Genomic DNA, 18892 nt, shown 5'->3' on the forward strand with positions numbered 1-18892 from the left:
TACCATCACTACCATCACCACTATCATCACTACCATCACTACCATCATCACTACCATCATCACTACCATCAACAGTCACAACAGTACCAACTACCTTTTACGCATTACCCCACACACACACACACACACAATAGTATCATCAACCGCATTCCTTCAGTATTTGGAGGGAGGGGGAAGCAGCGAAGGAGAGAGGGGAGGGGAAGGAGAGGGGAGGGGGAAGGAGAGAGGGAGGGAGGGTAGGAATCACTAGCTGGGATAACGCGAAAGGAAGCATCGGTTATCAGACACATGGAGCGTTGACTGGGAGGACTGTTTCGGGCTGGCAGTGCTAGTAGGGGGCTGGACTGGGGGCTGGTGGTGCCAGTAGGGGCTGACTGGGGGCTGGTGCTAGTAGGGCTGACTGGGGCTGGTGGTGCTAAAGAGGGGCTGACTGGGCCAGGTGCTAGTAGGGCTGACTGGGAGTTGCAGATAGTAGGGCTGCTGGCAGTACGGGGCCGAGGGAGGTAGAGGACTGACTGGTGGTGGTGCTAGTAGGGGGCTGGTGGTGCTAGTGGTGGTGGTAGGGGGGCTAGATTGGTGGGGGCTGCTGGAGGTAATGACATGTGGCAGGACAGTGTAGGGGACTGACTGGTTGGGCTAGTGGTGATGGTAACTGCTTCAAACCTAAACATCATTCTTCTATGTTTAAATACCTAACGTAACCTAACGTAACCTAACGTAACTTAACCTAACACAGCATAAACAAACACTCCTAACATGACCATAATTACAATAGGTTAAGTGAGCCCGCACATCAATACACTTATAGCCTGACTTATTTAGTGCCTTAACCCCTAGAGTACGATGATTCAACCCCTCGAGTACGATGATTCAACCCCTTGAGTACGATGATTCAACCCCTCGAGTACGATGATTCAACCCCTTAAGTACGATGATTCAACCCCTTGAGTACGATGATTCAACCCCTCGAGTACGATGATTCAACCCCTCGAGTACGATGATTCAACCCCTCGAGTACGATGACTTATTCCCTTAAGCAAAATACCATTATATACATACGACGTACAGTGAGACTATCCTATCCTAACCTATCCTGTACACCTCTCATTAACCTAACTATGGAGGCTATACAGGTAGAAGAGGTGAGGAACTTGGCCAGGTAGAGGTAGTAGGAGGAGTAGTGCCCTGAGGGAATAAAGATGAGGTAAAGCATCGGATGGAGTCGGGCAGGTGTGTGAGGGCAGGTGTGTGAGGGCAGGTGTGTGAGGTCGGCCTGGCTCGTGTCTGGCCAGAATTGTGACAGCTGGGGCGAGGTGGCCAGGAAGCGGCCCTTAAGAAGAAGAAGAGAAGGGGAGAAGGGGAAAGGTAGGAGGCGAAGGAATAAGATGGGGTAAGGAGGAGAGGAAAGGAAGGAGGGGGGAGCAGTACATCCGTTTCTCACCTGCCTTCTCACAAGACGTCTAGCAGCTGCCGCCACACACACACACACACACACACGAGGCATAATAACGTGTTCTAAGTGGCAAAAAGATCATTAGACTTTAAGAAACTTGTAATAATGCTCCACTAAGTATTTACAAACACCTTATACTGATGAACCATTGTGATAGGTGTTGTTCAGGTATTAATGTATCATAATTCTTAGTGTAATTAAGTGGTTAAGCAGACAGTTTCAGTTCAATTCGTCTACGTTTCACTGTTGTATATTATCATACCGTAAAGGCTGACAGGAACGCCTCGAGTGACTGTACCAAACAACAGGTCTTGAGGTTAATGACTGGTCAATGGTTGTGTGTTGTGATGGCCTGGGTTATGATTAATAGATGTTGATATTTATTTACAACTCTGGTGCTGAAACTTGTAGCTGTGGGTAATGAAGGGCAGTGCCGTGTGGACCAGTGTGTGTGGCACCCAGACACTGGCCGCACCACACCTATCGAGTTACCGCTTCATACACACACCAGCAGCACCCCCTCCCGGCCTGTGCTAGTACACACGTTGTCACCACACCGCTCACGTGACCAACCACCACAGACGGTGTGTGGTGCTGCATGAGTGACGCGGGAGATGGTTTATACAGATATATGGTAATTAATTAAATACAGGTTAGCAGGAGGAGCGCAGCTTACCCACTGACAAGTTGTGTAGCGGAGAGAAGGTGAAGGCCTCGGGGTAGCCTGGCGGGCCTGGAGAAAGAGGAGTCCTCGGGGAGTGGGAAGGCTTGGAGGGCGAGGGAGTGGAGGCTGAGGTTATGAGGGGAGGGGGACGGTGGCCCGGGAGGTGAGGCAGGAGGGGCTTGGTGCTGTGAGCGCTGCTGGACGCCAGACTGATGTCTCGGGACGTGTCCCTGCTCAGGTCTCTCGACGATACACTGGGGTCACGGTAGTTCGGGGGCAGCAGGGGGGCGGATCGCCACTGTGGGAGACCCGCTGTCCTGGGAGGCGGAGCACCCAGATGTCCAGATGACGCCCAGTGACTTCGGTAGGCGTAAGATGGGTGGCGCGGCGGGTGGGCGTGGTGCAGGGCAGTCAGTATGTGGTTGACTCGGTTCTGGCGAGTGAGGCTATCTATGGGGGGGTGAAGTGGCGGCGGAGGGGGGCGGTGGTGGAGGTGCTGGGGGTGTGGGTGGTGGAGATGGTAGTGGGCGTGGTGTGGGTGGTGCGGGGTGGCGCGGCCCCCGGGGAGAGACTCGAGGTAGTCGGGGCCGGAGTAGAGACTGTCGTCACGGCGGTACACCACCTCGTAGCGGTAGTGCTGACGGCGCCCGCGTCCCCCACTACACCACCCGCACACTCGCCACGACACCATCACGTCCCGCCCGCCCCATACTCGTGCCGCCCCCCGTCCACCCGCCGCCCACACCCACTAATCCCCTCCACCCACCTACTGCTACTTGCTCCGCCACCAAGACACCACCATACACGCCACACGACCTGGCTGCCACACACACAGTAGTGGGTGACCTGAGCTCTGGGCCAGCACACAAAGACCACTTCTCCCGCCCCTCGCTAGTGGTCAGCTCAGCCTCAGCTCACCTCACATCAGACAACACTCACTGCTACCTTCCTACGAGCAGTTCTTGATCAACACAAGAGGCACTACACAAGAGCCTTAAGCACGCCAAAAGTCCTCACACAGTCCGGCATTACAAAGGACCTACAGTGTTGTTACTCCTCGACCCTACAAATAGAAATGGGGCGTTAAACAGCTTGTGGCGCGGGGGGGTCGGTCACGGCGCCACACTGGGTCACGTTACACACACGTAGTATAACGCAATAATGGCGGCTGATGTGAACTGTTGTTAACCAGAGTGACGTCATGGTTTACAGTGACCACCCACACCACCCATGAGTCAACACTGTCAAACACTACAACACACACAAACACACATATACACTTAAACAAACAAAAACCACACACACCACACTATAATATCCCTGTGTGTGTGTGTGTGTGTGTGTACCTACAGCTGGTTACACGAGGAGGTGGGCGTGTAAAGTGAGTTGGTCCTTGAGCTGAGTAACCCAGATTATATTACTAAAACCAAACCAAATCTGACGTGACGTAACCTAACCAAATCTGACGTAACCTAACCTGACGTAACCAAATCTGACGTAACCTAACCAAACCTGACGTAACCTAACCAAACCAAACCTGACGTAACCTAACCAAACCAAACCTGACGTAACCTAACCTAACCAAACCTGACGTAACCTAACCAAACCAAACCTGACGTAACCTAACCTAACCAAACCTGACGTAACCTAACCTAACCAAACCTGACGTAACCTAACCAAACCTAACCAAACACAGACAATAAACCAATCATTCACCAGAGGACCAGTTCATGAGTGTATTGTGTATAAATAATCAGTGTAGAGGTCAAGTGTGTGTGTGTGTGTGTTGAGGTATACAGAATAGGTATGTATACTTGGGTTAGGTATACAGTCGTGGGGTGTATAGTTAGGTATGGAGGGGAAAGGGTTGTATACCTGTACTTAATTAACATGAATGACAGGTGTGGGTTTAAAGATATGGGTGTGTCAGGTGTGGGTGTATAGGTGTGGGTAGACAGGTAGGGGTGTACAGGTGGGTGTACAGGTATGGGTGTACAGGTGGGTGTACAGGTGTGGGTGTACAGGTGTGGGTGTACAGGTGTGGGTGAACAGGTATGGGCGTGGGGACCAGTAGTGTGTGTGGATCACCGCTGGTAAACTGTTGCTGGTGTGGTAGAGGGAGGAGAGAGGTAGAGGTAGGAGGGAAGGGTAGGAGGGAGGGAGGGAAGGAGGTAGAGGTAGGAAGGGAGGTAGGAGGGAAGGGTAGGAGGGAGGGAGGTAGGGAGGGAGGAAGCAAGGCCAAGGTCCTATATCACCTGATCCCAACCTCAACTATGTACAGTCAAAACACCATGAAACGTGTGTGTGTGTGTGTGTGAAGGGGGTAGTGCTGGTGGAGGTGTGGTAGCATTGGTGGGGAAGAAGAAGGTTTTGGTGGGGGTGTGGTAGTGTTGGAGGGGGTGTGGAGACGTTGCCCCCACCACAGGTGTTGCTGCTCCTGGTCAAGTCACTCCTAAACCACACACACGCGCGTGCACTGTCCTTCCCGTCCCCCAAGTGTGGCCACCTCGCATCTCTCTATAAACACTGTGGTCTCGTCCTCGTGTTGGTAGAGGCGTTCTGCGTACAAGTTGAGTAAGCGGGTGTTTGCCCCTCAGTGTGCACCTCGCAGCGGGCACAGAACAGCGTCACACTACCCTGCCGACACACAAAACTTTTCACCCGTAACCTCCACCACTGGGCACCACACTCTACCACACCTGGGCACTAGTGACACACACCACAACACACCACAACACTGGTCTGAGTCAATATGCCTCCTTACATGCACTAACACAATCGTTCAGTGTCGGGGCTTGGTGAACACTGCCGCCTGCCGCCACACTCACACCGCCCGCGGCCACGGACAACACCCCCCCCCCTCCCACCCGGGCAGACCCCACCTCCCCACAGCTACCCAAACATAACATGAACGCTTGTACTGCAAGTCTACTGACCTCCCACTTAGTTTACCGCTGTACTGATGAAAGGATAAAGCAGAATAAGAGAGGAGACGCGGGAGGAAGGAAGGGTTAAGCTTGGTGTGTGTACGAGTGTATAGCGTAGTCGATGTGCCCAGGCGCGGAGGTATGCGGGGCCGGGGGCGGCGGGCGAGCCTCACCTCCCCCCGCCGCTGCCGGACGCACGACCACACATCTGTCCATCAGTACGACTTACTCTCTACGTCCACGACCCCAACACTACCCACACCACCTCCAATACTCTCCCTACACCTCTACACCCTCCCTCTACAGCCAGTACCCACCCGTAGAAGTCCATCAACACGGCCTGGCCAAATGTGCGGGCCAAGCGGCGTCTGTGCGTACACGGCCAACCATTCTTACCGCTACCTGGCCACCGCAGCGCATACCAAACCCTCCCGCCTCTGGTTCACATACACCACAACACACACACACACCTTTACCTGCCACTAACGACCATAAGGACTTGTGTGGAACTGAGACGAGACCGAGTGACAAGTTAGGCAGTACATGGGGGCATTTTGTTGACCCGGGGAGGCACAGAGCATCGTGGTTTCTGGGCGACAGGTCACGCCAGGCGAGTACGGTGTGCGGCAAGCAACTCTCACCCTTCTCTACCACCACCACCACCACACATCATTCACCACACACACACACATCAACAACGCATAAATAACGGCACAAGATCACCATACACACAAACAAGGGAAGAATCTGATTGGTTATATCTGTGGCAAATCAACAGGTGACATTTCGTGTTAAAGCATCTACTCGGCTCACCTGAAGATTACCCACCCTAACGCTACCTGGGGGTTAGGTAAGCGTTAGGGTGGGTAATCTTCAGGTGAAATAAGCTGGGGTGGAGATTCTTCAGGTCGTGCTAAAAGGATTATATATATTTAGTGAAATGAAACCAATTCACATACAACACTGCCACCCACAACACTACCACCCACAACACTGCCACCCACAACACTGCCACCCACAACACTGCCACCTACCCCACACCCACACAACACAACCACCCACAACACTGCCACCCACAACACTGCCACCTACCCCACACCCACCCAACACAACCACCCACATCAAGGTGTTACCGCTACCTGTCCACTCCTAATTAACCTCACTCACCTACAGTGACCAATAAACGTGATATCATTAAGCAAGATAACAGATTTTCCTTCACGATGTCATCAGCACCAGTTAATTATCACAGGTGGGAGGACTACTGTGTGATGGTGCTCTATGGTGATCGAGTAATTAAAGATATCCAACAGGTAAATACGCTATACTCTATACATAATATAGCCAGGTGATATAATTAATATTTGGGAACACCTGAGGAGTTTTTTCCCATCTCAGTTTAATTCACCTGAAGATTAATCACCCTAATGCTAACCTAAGCTAAAGGTATGACCAGGTATACCACGTGTTCATATTAACAGGTGTGTGTGTGCGTGCGTACGTGCGTTTTCTGGCGTGTCCTATCTGTCCCTGAACGCAAGGAGGTGGAGTGTGGAGAGAGGTGGAGGGCGGGAGAGGGGAGGTGAGAGGCAGGGAGGGCGGGGAGAGGTACGGAAGGGCGGGGAGAGGTACGGGAAGGGACGGGGGAGGAGGTAGGGGGGGAGAGGTACGGAAGGGAGGGAGAGGTACAGGAGAGGGAAGAGGCGAAGGACGGGAGAGGTACGGGAGAGGTAGGGAAGGACGAGGAGAGGTACAGGGGGGGAGAGGTATGGAAGAATGAGGGGGGGTTCAATGGCGGGAAGAACTGGACTCAGTGGAAGAGGTGGCGGCTACTACCAGATCATATGCCGCCTCCTTCACCTCCCCGTCAGTGTAACTTTTAATTCCACCTCCTCCCCCCACCAGCCACCTCTCCTCCACTCTGCCCCCACACACACACACACACACGTTACCTACATCACTAACACAAGTCAACAAGCCACACATTTTTTGTAGCGCGTACAAGTGTGTGTGTGTGTGTGTGTGTGTGTGTGTGTGTGTGTGTGTGTGTGTGTGTGTGTGTGTGTGTGTGTGTGTGTGCTGCCACCTCATACTGGGCACACACATACACACGAGGATTACACCCTCTCTCACACTGAAACCTGACCTCTGCATGAGTTCAGGTCTAGTGTTAGGTGATGTATGGCGGTGTGTGTGTGTGTGTGTGTGTGTGTGTGTGTGTGTGTGTGTGAGACTTGTTTAGTGGTTGGTCATGTTAGCTTGTGTACTGCTGAGAGAGAGAGAGTCTTGAGAGAGAGAGTCTTTCACCTAACCTAACTCTCCAGCCATATCCACCCAGGTTTAGAGATCCGAAGCAGAATAATGAATCACTGGTTACTGCTTCGGGTTCACGAGTCTGAATCTCTAGGGGTTCAGAAGGAGAGGCTACCAGACCACTTAATACCTGGAAGCTGCAACAACGACAACATTCTGACAGGTGTTGTACAGGTATCCCACAGGTGTCGTACAGGTATCCCACAGGTGTTGTACAGGTATCCCACAGGTGTTGTACAGGTATCCCACAGGTGTCGTACAGGTATCCCACAGGTTGTTGTACAGGTATCCCACAGGTGTTGTACAGGTATCCCAAAGGTGTCGTACAGGTATCCCACAGGTGTCGTACAGGTATCCCACAGGTGTTGTACAGGTATCCCACAGGTGCCACACAGGTAAACAACATGATGGACCGTGTGTGTTGTTCAGGTGTGCCATGATTGACGCCCAGGTGATGAATGTCTCACGCGCAGTCAATTATATGTCAGGGTTATAATGCCTACTGGGCTGTGTGTGTGTGATTTGTCAGCGTGATGGACGGTGTGTGTGTGTGTGACCGTCAAACACAGCCGCCACATTACCACCACCACCAACTACCACACACACACACACACCATGTTGACTGAATGTAAATGGACTGAACCAACATTTCAGGATTTGCCTCAACCAAATCTTATTCCCAGGTCGACCACAACACCACAGCAGGAAGGCAAGAGTGCATACTGGGTAGATGGGAGGGAGGGATGAAAGAAGGGAGAGAGAGAGAGAGAGACAAGGGAGATAGGAAGGGTGGATAGAGGAGAGAGGGACAGCTGAGGCAACATTCTTCAGCTACACACTACAATGGCCTTGACGCTCCTGCCCCACACACACACACACACGTCCATAGGTCATTAATCTACACTCCCGGAGCTCACTGGATGATGCACCCCCACCCCCCCCCCACACACCTGGTGACGTCAACATGCGGGATAGCACTAGACTCTATGTCGAGGTAAAATGTAAACTATAACCCGTAAATAATAATAAATGTCGCAAAAATATACAAAAGTGTTCGTTATTTCAATGTAAACACAGAAACGTTCACTATTCCGATATGTAAACAATGGAACGTTCACTATTCCGACATGTAAACAATGGAACGTTCACTATTCCGACATGTAAACAATGGAACGTTCACTATTCCGACATGTAAACAATGGAACGTTCACTATTCCGACATGTAAACAATGGAACGTTCACTATTCCGACATGTAAACAATGGAACGTTCACTATTCCGCAGATGTTGCCAATATGGATAGTTATCATGTATACTGTGTGAATATCATGTAACTGTGTGAATATCATGTATACTGTGTGGATATAATGTATAATGTTTGGATATCAAGCAAATGTACCCCGACAGAGCAGGTACATTTATGCTACTATACTGTGTGGGTACAATGAAGAATTTCTTGAGGGTAAGTACATATGCTCCCACCCCCTTACACCAATAAATTCATTCTAGGGATATCTAAGGGTACTATGCAACACTACGAGAGGGAGGGAGGGAGAAGGGAGGGAGGAGGGAGGGAAGGAGGGAGGGAGGGAAGCGACCACGTAACACCACCAAGAATGCCTTACCACACACTCTGATATTTCCGCTGCCTGATGACCACGAGGTTTACCCAGTAACTCCTACACTCTCCTCCTCCTCCAATACTGTCTCCAATCTCTTCCTCCTCCATCATCACCTCTTCTTCTTCCTCCTCCATCATCACCTCTTCTTCTTCCTCTTCTCCACCATCACCTCTTCTTCCCCCTACACTCTCCTCACGCTCTTCCCCCTACACTCTCTTCACGCTCCTCCTCGACCCCCACCCCCCCGAGCGTGGTTGACGGGAGTGGACAAAATCCCCCTCAGAGAAAAACTCCCTTAGAAGAAAAACCTAACCTAACCCTCCTTACAATATCAAATCCTCAATACACACTTAAAACAAACAAACAAACATAAATTCCAGGTAACAATATACTCACGAAGATATAAGAACACCTGTAATTAGTTGTTCTGGACAGGTAACACTTACAGGTGATGCCGAGCGGGTACAGTCGACCTCTTGAACTCTCATCTTACCTGTAATATAAAGATAAGAGTTACTACAGGTAAATACACAACACATATACAGTACTGAAAACCTCTAACGGACTATAGAGATAAAAGTCCGTTATATCGAGGGTCCGTTATATGTGAAACCTCTATTTAACGAGGGGGGAGTCCACTTCACACACTGTCTATCTCTATTTCCACTACTACAAAGTTCAAACCGAATCTTCAAATTGACAAAAGAGAGAAACGAACATAAAACAATTATACTTTTAAATGGCAACCTTTTATTGTTTCTTCCTTACCCTAAATAATAATATCTCTTCCTCAGCGTATTATAAAACCTATGAGCTATAATAATAATAATAATAATAATAATAATAATAATAATAATAATAATAATAATAATAAAAATAATAATAAAAATAATAATAATAATAATAATAATAATAATAATAATAATAATAATAATAATAATAATAAGCACCCCCCCCCATCCACCAAGGTCACTAGACTAGACAAACTCACACTTATCGCCTTAAATTAAAACATATAATTATTCTACCGTGTTATATTATTATTCTACCGTGTTATATCATTATTCTACCGTGTTATCTCATTATTCTACCGTGTTATCTCATTATTCTACCGTGTTATCTCATTATTCTACCGTGTTATCTCATTGTTCTACCGTGTTATCTCATTATTCTACCGTGTTATCTCATTATTCTACCGTGTTATCTCATTATTCTACCGTGTTATCTCATTAACCTACCGTGTTATCTCATTAATCTACCGTGTTATCTCATTATTCTACCGTGTTATCTCATTATTCTACCGTGTTATCTCATTATCCTACCGTGTTATATCATTATTCTACCGTGTTATCTCATTATTCTACCGTGTTATCTCATTATTCTACCGTGCTTAGCGGACGTCTCATGAGTATGACTGAACACGGCTGAACTGATACGAATTCAACTTTCAATCAGTTCTCAGCCGTTACGAGTTGGCTGGGTCACTGCCAACAATTTGTAACCAGGTGAAAATTTTGTTTTTAATTAATAACTCTGAGGAATATGTTTTTGTTTTATATAATGACTAAGAAAAAAGATACGACAGTGAAAAATATTCTTAAAATAGTAATTGTATAAGGAGAGTAATTCTGTATGATAGGGAATAGTTAAGTTATCCTTATTAAACACTCCACTTCGTTTTCTGTAGATGAAGAAAGAAAACGTAACAGCCAATCACATAGACTACGTTATTTTCCATCAAGTGTCCGCCTAAAGTTAATTAACGGATTGATTGATTTGTATACAGTAAAATAATCATACAACCTGACGATTAATTCAATATTCATACAGATAATACAATAGATGTGTTGAATTTAAAAATATCCATCTATCTCCGCCCCTTCCAGGTGAGGTCTGAGTGTCCGGTTAACAGTACAGCAGCTGGTGTTCGGATGACTACCAGCAGCTGCCACAATAAAAGCAGACACCATATTGCCACCACCTTGCCAACTGCCTCGCTATCACACAACACACACACTAGTACACCCTAATTTAACACACACTAGTACACCCTAATTTAACACACACCCTAATTTAACACACACCCTAATTTAACACACACTAGTACACCCTAATTTAGTATGATTATATATATTTTTTTTTACATATTTATTATAGAATTAAGATAAGTGGTGTGTGTGTGTGTGTGCGTGTGTGTGTGTGTGTGTGTGCGTGCGCGTGTGTGCGTGTGTGTGTGTGTGTGTAAGCTGAGTGACCATATCCTAAGTCAGACAATAACAAACGCCCTGACACAGAAAACTGGTTTGGTACCAACGTCTCCCGCCACCCACCCGCCCACCCTGCCCCATCCACCCGCCCACCCTGCCCCGCCACCCGCCCACAACACTGGTTACACTTGAAATTTAAATGTCCAGTGGCGGGAAAGATGAGAGGTTGGGCGCGTCACAAAGAACGGTTGGTGGAGAATCGTTCAACCCCCCTCCCCTCCCCTCCCCCACCTACCCCCTCTCTCAACCATACGGCCACCCCTCTCAACCATACGACCTTCATTATTCACCATTAATTCACTATATCAACCTCCATACAGTAGCTAGCGTTAAATTATACACTACCCCTTTGAGATGTTTTTGTGCCATGGTCATAAACTGCCAGTCATCCTGTATACAACAGCCTTTTAAATTTTAAATCCCAGAGGTAGGAACATTACGTCACTAGACAAGACCTATCCACTATCCCCAGCTTATTTTACCTGATGATTAGGCACCACAGCTTATTTTACCTGATGATTAGACACCCCAGCTTATTTTACCTGATGATTAGACACCCCACAAAGATATAATTAAAATAACCTATTGTATATGAACCAAATATATTTCAGGGGAGGATTTTAAGCCGATTACCCCAAAACATTTTCGTATTATTAAGGCAAAATGCTTAAAATTGAGGAAATATCAAGACTCTGGGAAAACATGGCGACATTGATAAGAAAAATATGAAATTAACTGGAATATGGGAAAAAATTGGGTAAAATCGTGGACATTTTGGACAAATCTGAAAAATAGGATAAAATACAAAAATAAAAAAAGCCGTTTTTTGTCATAGCTGTTGGCGGAGGAAGAGAAAACGGCTTTTTAAGGGGCCACCCGTCTACCTCACAGCACGAGTCTAAAAAAATATCTAATATGTGTCAATATGTATGTTATGTGTGTGTGTGTCATGTCCTTATGTGTTCTACTGTATTTATTTAACATAGTCAATTTTGTTTGTTATAATATATATTGAAGTAAATTTTCATGTCATATGCATCGAAGCTTTACGAGTTTAACTGTATATAGATAAGAAATAGATAGAGAGATAGACATCATTAAAGACAGACAGACACACATAGACAATATACCGAACCTAACCTAACCTAACCTAACCTAACCTAACCGAACCTAACCTAACCGAACCTAACCTAACCTAACCTCACACCAAAATATACAACATAATCCTTCACCCTGGTTTAATTCTTATTTTCTCTTATATACCAGTAACTGCTATATTAGGTAACGAGTATTAGCAGTATTTAGCTGTCTTGTGGGAATGCCATGTGAAATAGCTTAAGTAACTGACTCGTGATGTAATGAGAGGTAATTACTCAGGTGGAGGTGTAATTAGTGGGAGATGAGGTTACCTGGATATGGGAGTCTTGGTGTTGTGGGGAGGAGATGGGGAGATGAGGGTGGGGAGGTGAGGGGATGGAGGGGGGGGAAGATGGAGGGGAGGAGGGGTTGGAGGGGAGATGGAGGGGTTGGAGGGGAGATGGAGGGGAGGGGGGAGCTACGTCACACCCCCTCCCTGTCTCCTTACATCTCCCGTCCTCCCAACTGTCATGTATGTCCCGTCAGCCAACGTCAGCACCAAGAGAAAGGAAGACTGGCTGGCTGACTGGCTGGCGGATCAACTGACAACATGGTTCGCCAGCTGACTCACTGACTGGATAGCATGACTGTTGACTGGTAAGAGTGGCTGCCTGGCTCAATAAGTGACTGGCTGGCCATGTGCGTTCTAGGTGGTTCTCTGGCTGGGTGGTTGGGTGGGTGGGCGGGTAGCTGGGTGGGTGGGCGGGTAGCTGGGTGGGTGGGTGGAGCACGTGAGCCGTTATCATGATAGCTGGCGGATCTTCTTTCCTGCCCCCACACCGCAGCTTCCACTCCACCCCACCCCACCCACCCACCCCACCCACTCACCCACCCACCCACCCCACCCACCCCACTCATCTTCAACGTTCCACCAATATAAATAAGCAGCTTACAATGTTAACTCAAGCAAACCAAAAAAATTTACATGTTAAACACTCAAAAACACCCGAAGCTTGGTGGTGGTGGTGGTGGTGGTGGTGGTGATGGTAGTGGTGGTGTGGTGTGGCAGGTGGTAGTGGTGGCACACACACACACACACACACACACACACACACACACACGTATTTAGTGGAAGTAAAAACAGACGAGTGTGTGTGTGTAGAGAGGAAAATCACTTAACAAGCTACTCCTCCACACTACTTCTCACTTGAGTTCCTCCTTCCAACTCCTCCCCACTTCATCCTTTTCATACCCAGCCTGAGGTATAGCTTTGCACAGAATAAAACGATCAAGTCTACTCCAAGTGATGAAGACCTTACATAATGATGATGATGATGATGATGACTATAATGATGATGACTATAATGACGATAAGGATGAAAATAATAATAATAATAATTTTATATCAAGAGCAACAACAACTACACGCATAACAACCACCACAACTACAACAACAACCACAATCCAACCACCACCACCAACAACAACCACAACAAGGACGAGAGGAGAGAGCCGTTCCTACTCACGTACCGTCAAGTTACCGTACGTGGTGTAAATACTGTACTTGGTGTCCTTAACTGTACCATACTGTCCTTTGAGAGAGAGAGAGAGAGATCTATAACAAACTACTGACAACAAAATCCTACAGAATCTCCTGCGTTCGTCTTCCTTCCTGGTGAGCCGTGGGAGGACGCCTCAAGCTAGCTCTCCCGTTAAGCTGAGACATAAAGCTTAGAACGCCTCAACCTGGTTCTCCCTTTAAGCTGGGACATAAAATTTAAAACGCCTCAACCTGGCTCTCCTGTTAAGCTGGGACATAAAGCTTAGAACGCTTCAACCTGACTCCCGCGTTAAGGTGAGACATAAAGCTTAGAACGGTTTCTTGTGATACACTCCTCGTGGCGCACTCTACTGCACTCTAGCTGTAGTCATCACACACTTATGACTGACAGACAGACAGACACAGACAGACAGACAGACAGACAAGCATAAGACTCTAAAATAAAACAAAAATTAATTACGAATATCTCCACACAGGTAACACCAACACACCTGAGTAACCTGACCCTAATTACGTCTTTCACTTACCTGTAATTATTATTTTTTACACCTTTTTTACATCATCGTCTATGACTGTAAAAGAACACCTGTAAATATTGCCATGGCTGTAATGAAGGTGTGTGTGGGGGGAGGTGGGTGCCCCCCAAACACCGAGGAGGAGGAGGAGCAAGAGGAAGGAGGGAGGGAGGAGAAGAGGGAGGAGGAGGAGGAGGAGGAGAGGAGGAGGAGGAGGAGGAGGAGGAAGGAGGAGGAGGAGGACCTAGGCTTCATCAAGAGGGCGGCTTTAAAATATGAAAGAAAAGAGGAAGGCTGCGGGTACACCTGTCTGTCACCCTCACCTGTCTACACCTGTCTGTCACCCTCACCTGTCTACACCTGTCTGTCACTCTCACCTGTCTACACCTGTCGTCACCCTCACCTGTCTACACCTGTCTGTCACTCTCACCTGTCTACACCCACTGCCACCACGAGCAGTCTACAGCACCCGGAGTTCACACACACACACACACTACAATTACAGTACATAACATTAGCCTATTATTTACAACCCTCTCTATGTAATATCAACTGTAATCCTGTTTTTAACCCACCTGATACAGTGGAATAATTTAGGTATTGCCCCCCCCTGAGGACTAGACAATGGGGTGTTATTGTTCATGTGGGTGGGTGGGGGTGAGGAGAGACCAGTATGTGCACCAGTGACCAGCTACACCATACCACTCCTACACTGTACACTACACCAACACCAACACCCCGCACCCCAACACTACACAACACTACACCCTCCAACACTACACAACACCCAACTAACACTACACCAACACCCTCCAACACTACACATACACTACACCGACACCTCATTATTACACCTGCATCATTAGCTACCTGTCGCCTCTAATTTACCTTACCATTCACCTGAACATTACCCCCAACCAGCCTATTTCACCTGGAGGATTAAAACCCTAACGATACTCAAGTTAGGGTTGGTCAAGTTAGGTCAGGTTAGGTTAGCGCTAGGGGATAATCTTCAGTGAACCAAAAATTATAAATAACACCTTTTAAAATATGAGCATAATTAACTCACCTAATGTGGTAATTATGTAAATTAATATGATCAGGGTCAAAACTTATCTAATATTAATAAATAAATATAGAAGTTGAAAATATTATTATAAATACGGGAGGAGAGAGAGAGAGAGAGAGAGAGAGAGAGAGAGACCCCCCAACATCATTGAGACTCAACCCAATAGTAAGATTATCCATACCACAGACTCGCCTCCACCACCTGTGACTCTCCTCCAACAACACCCCAACAACAACAACTCCTCTCCCCTCTCCTCCCTTCTCCCTCCCTCTCTCTCTCTCCTCTCTCCCTCCCTCTCTCTCTCTCCCTTCAGTTTGTTGTTTGTGATGGTACAGGAGGGTCTCTGGGTAGAGGAGGGGAGGTAAGGGAGAGCAGGCCGTGAGGCGTGAGGGGTGTCAGTTACAGGGACACACAAGGCAGCACTGTGTTACCCACCACCACCACCTTCCTCTCCAGACTGTAATCCACATGTAGCCACCCTAACCTCTCTCTCTCTCTCTCTCTCTCACACCATTAAACCTCCACAACAGACTGGTAATAATAATAAGGCTCACCAGAACACAACCCGGATAAATTAGGTGGAATTAATAGCCACATTATAAATAGTCCGGTAGTAAATTCCTCACCACACAACTAATTTGCCTAATAGCACGTTCATAATAGCATGTTAATAATAGCACGTTAATAATAGCACGTTAATAATAGCACGTTAATAATAGCACGTTAATAGCGCCACCAACACCATAAAAAAAATCCATAACGCAAACCTGAAATAAAACCTCTCTTATATCCGTCTTATATACAAGTTATTTCCTTGACTCATACACGAGGGAAAAAACTCCTCGGCACCAGGGAGTTGTAAAGGAAGAGGAAATTAATATATTTTTCCCTATTAAAGTTAATAAACCACTATGTCACCCGGGATCCCTAAACCAGCCATTACTTGATATAATGATGAGTAACTATGAGGGGGTGGTGGGGTGATGGAGTGATGGGGGGTGATGGAGGTGATTAGAGGTGGTGGGGTGATGGAGGGTGGGGTGATGGGGGTGGGGGGTGATGGGGGTGGTGAGAGATGATGGGGGGTGGTAGGGGAGTGATGGAGGGTGGTGAGATGATATGGAGAAGTGGGGGTGATGGAGGTGATGGAGTGGTGGGGGAGTGATGGGAGGTGATGGGGTGATGGAGGGTGGGTGATGGAGGTGGTGGGGTGATGGAGGTGGTGGGGTGATGGGAGGTGGTGGTGTGGTGGAGTGTGGAGTGGATGGTAGCTGTTTTGTATACGTGGAAGAGGTGTGTGTGTGTGTGTGTGTGTGTGTGTGTGTGTGTGTGTGTGTGTGTGGAAGGAAAGGAAATGGAGAAAAAAAATTACCTTTTTTATAGAAAATTATGTTAGTGTTGCCTCCTCCTGTGGCCGGCCGCTGCTGACGGAGAGGACCTTTCGCACCAAGACCCTTACCACCTCCCTTCTGCTTCGCCTTCTTCTTCTTATACACCAGCAGGACACAGGAGTTCTTGTTGTCGGGGTCAGAGTGAGGGTGGCGTGGGTAGCGTGGGTGGCGTGGGTCATCCAGTCTACCGCACCCACATCCCCACGCCACCCTATTCCTCCTCACGTCAGAGCCACCACCACGCCTCTCATCACCACTATACTGTACGCGGATCACCAGGTTACCGCGCCTGGCCACTAGCTTGGAGTCCTGGTGAGTTTTGCGTGCCTTCCATGGCCTCATCTTCCCTCCTGCCGGCACGCATCGTCACCAAGATCACCCTCACTCGCCTGGTGACTTGGTTTCATCTTAGGGTCAGGGTTAGGGGGTCACTCTCTATACACCTGTTCGACAGTTTCACACCTGTTATAGTTCCACACCTGTTCTTGAGTTCCACACCTGTTCTTGAGTTTCACACCTGTTCTTGAGTTCCACACCTTTTCGAGAGTTAACACCTGTCTAAGTAACCCACATTTGTCATAAATTTCCACACCTGTCTTATTATTCCACACCTGTCTTATTATTCCACACCTGTCTTATTATTCCACACCTGTAACTCCCCCCCAGCTAACCCAACCTAACCCCCAAGGCAGCATTAGCGTGTTAAATCATTAGGTGAAAATAAGCTGAGGTATTAATCTTCGGGTGATCCTAAAACAGCGTAAATATTAACACAAAAATAACGCTCAATTTAACATGATCAAATATTACTTGAGTCACTTGAGCGCAGTTAAGGGCTGACGGCGGAGTTTGCGCTCGGTGAAAATCATTAAACATTAATTAATTTACATAAGGGTAAGTTGCAGCGCCTCAGAGTTTGGTGAAATATTAAGAGTGAGTGGGAGGTGAGGGGGGTGTTGGAGGAGGGGGGTGGAGGTGAAGGAGGGGGTGTGGGAGGTGAAGAAGGAGGGGTGAAGGAGGGGGTGGGAGGTGAAGGAGGGGGTGGAGGTGAAGGAGGGGGTGTGGGGGGTGAAGGAGGGGGGTGTGAGGTGGGGAGAGAGGAAGAAGGGTGTGTGATAGGGGGAGGTAGAGGGAGGAGGGGTGTAGGGTAGTGGTGGTTAGGTTAGGTAGTGGACGACCTATAACGACCCTCTTGGCATTACACTCTGCCTGTCATAATCCAATTGGCACTATTAACGTGGCACTATTACTTTGGTGGCATTACCGTCCGTTTAAATGTTATTCTTGAAGGTACAGTTAGCTGGCTGGCACTATCAGTTGGTGGCACTAATACGAGGATTACTCTATTACTCCAAGTGGCACTCTAAGCTTAAGAATGGCACTATTAGGAGAGAATATTACACTGTGGCACTCCTATTTTGGTGTAACTGGGGATCATATCAAAATAAGGCACCCTAGTTTATTTCACCTGATGATTAAACACCATAACCTAACCTAACCTAACCTAACCTAACCTAACCTAACCTAACCTAACCTAACCTAACCTAACCAAACCTAACAGCATGGTGACGATCACATGTTGGGTGCCATAATGAACCCGTAAGTCATTGTTATTGGCACTATTATTAAACTCAGTAATTGTTGTTGGCACTATTATTAAACTCAGTAATTGTTGTTGGCACTATTATTAAACTCAGTAATTGTTGTTGGCACTATTAAACTCAGTAATTGTTGTTGGCACTATAAGCTCAGTCATTGTTATTGGCACTATTATTAAACTCAGTAATTGTTGTTGGCACTATTATTAAACTCAGTAATTGTTGTTGGCACTATTATTAAACTCAGTAATTGTTGTTGGCACTATTATTAAACTCAGTAATTGTTGTTGGCACTATTATTAAACTCAGTAATTGTTGTACTATTATTAAACTCAGTAATTGTTGTACTATTATTAAACTCAGTAATTGTTATTGGCACTATTATTAAACTCAGTAATTGTTGTTGGCCTATTATTAAACTCAGTAATTGTTGTTG

General features: G+C 47.3%; 1 protein-coding gene across 5 annotated transcripts in view; it reads right to left on the reverse strand.

Moving 5' to 3' along the window:
* Window positions 1–17398, reverse strand: part of LOC121870683 — a 73633-nt gene extending 56235 nt beyond the window's left edge. For 4 of the 5 annotated variants that reach the window (XM_042372631.1, XM_042372626.1, XM_042372627.1 and 1 more), the window contains exon 1: window positions 2130–2823. In XM_042372631.1, coding sequence (XP_042228565.1) covers window positions 2130–2808 — 679 coding nt within the window. In that variant the 5' untranslated portion in view covers window positions 2809–2823. Of the gene's footprint in view, window positions 1–2129; window positions 2824–16839 lie in introns of those variants that run through there. The other variant, XM_042372629.1, reaches the window with a different exon arrangement.
* Between the last annotated feature and the right edge of the window lie 1494 nt (window positions 17399–18892).

Source organism: Homarus americanus, unplaced genomic scaffold (assembly GCF_018991925.1).
Source record: "Homarus americanus isolate GMGI-L3 unplaced genomic scaffold, GMGI_Hamer_2.0 scaffold56333, whole genome shotgun sequence".
NCBI classification, from domain to species: Eukaryota; Metazoa; Arthropoda; class Malacostraca; order Decapoda; family Nephropidae; genus Homarus; species Homarus americanus.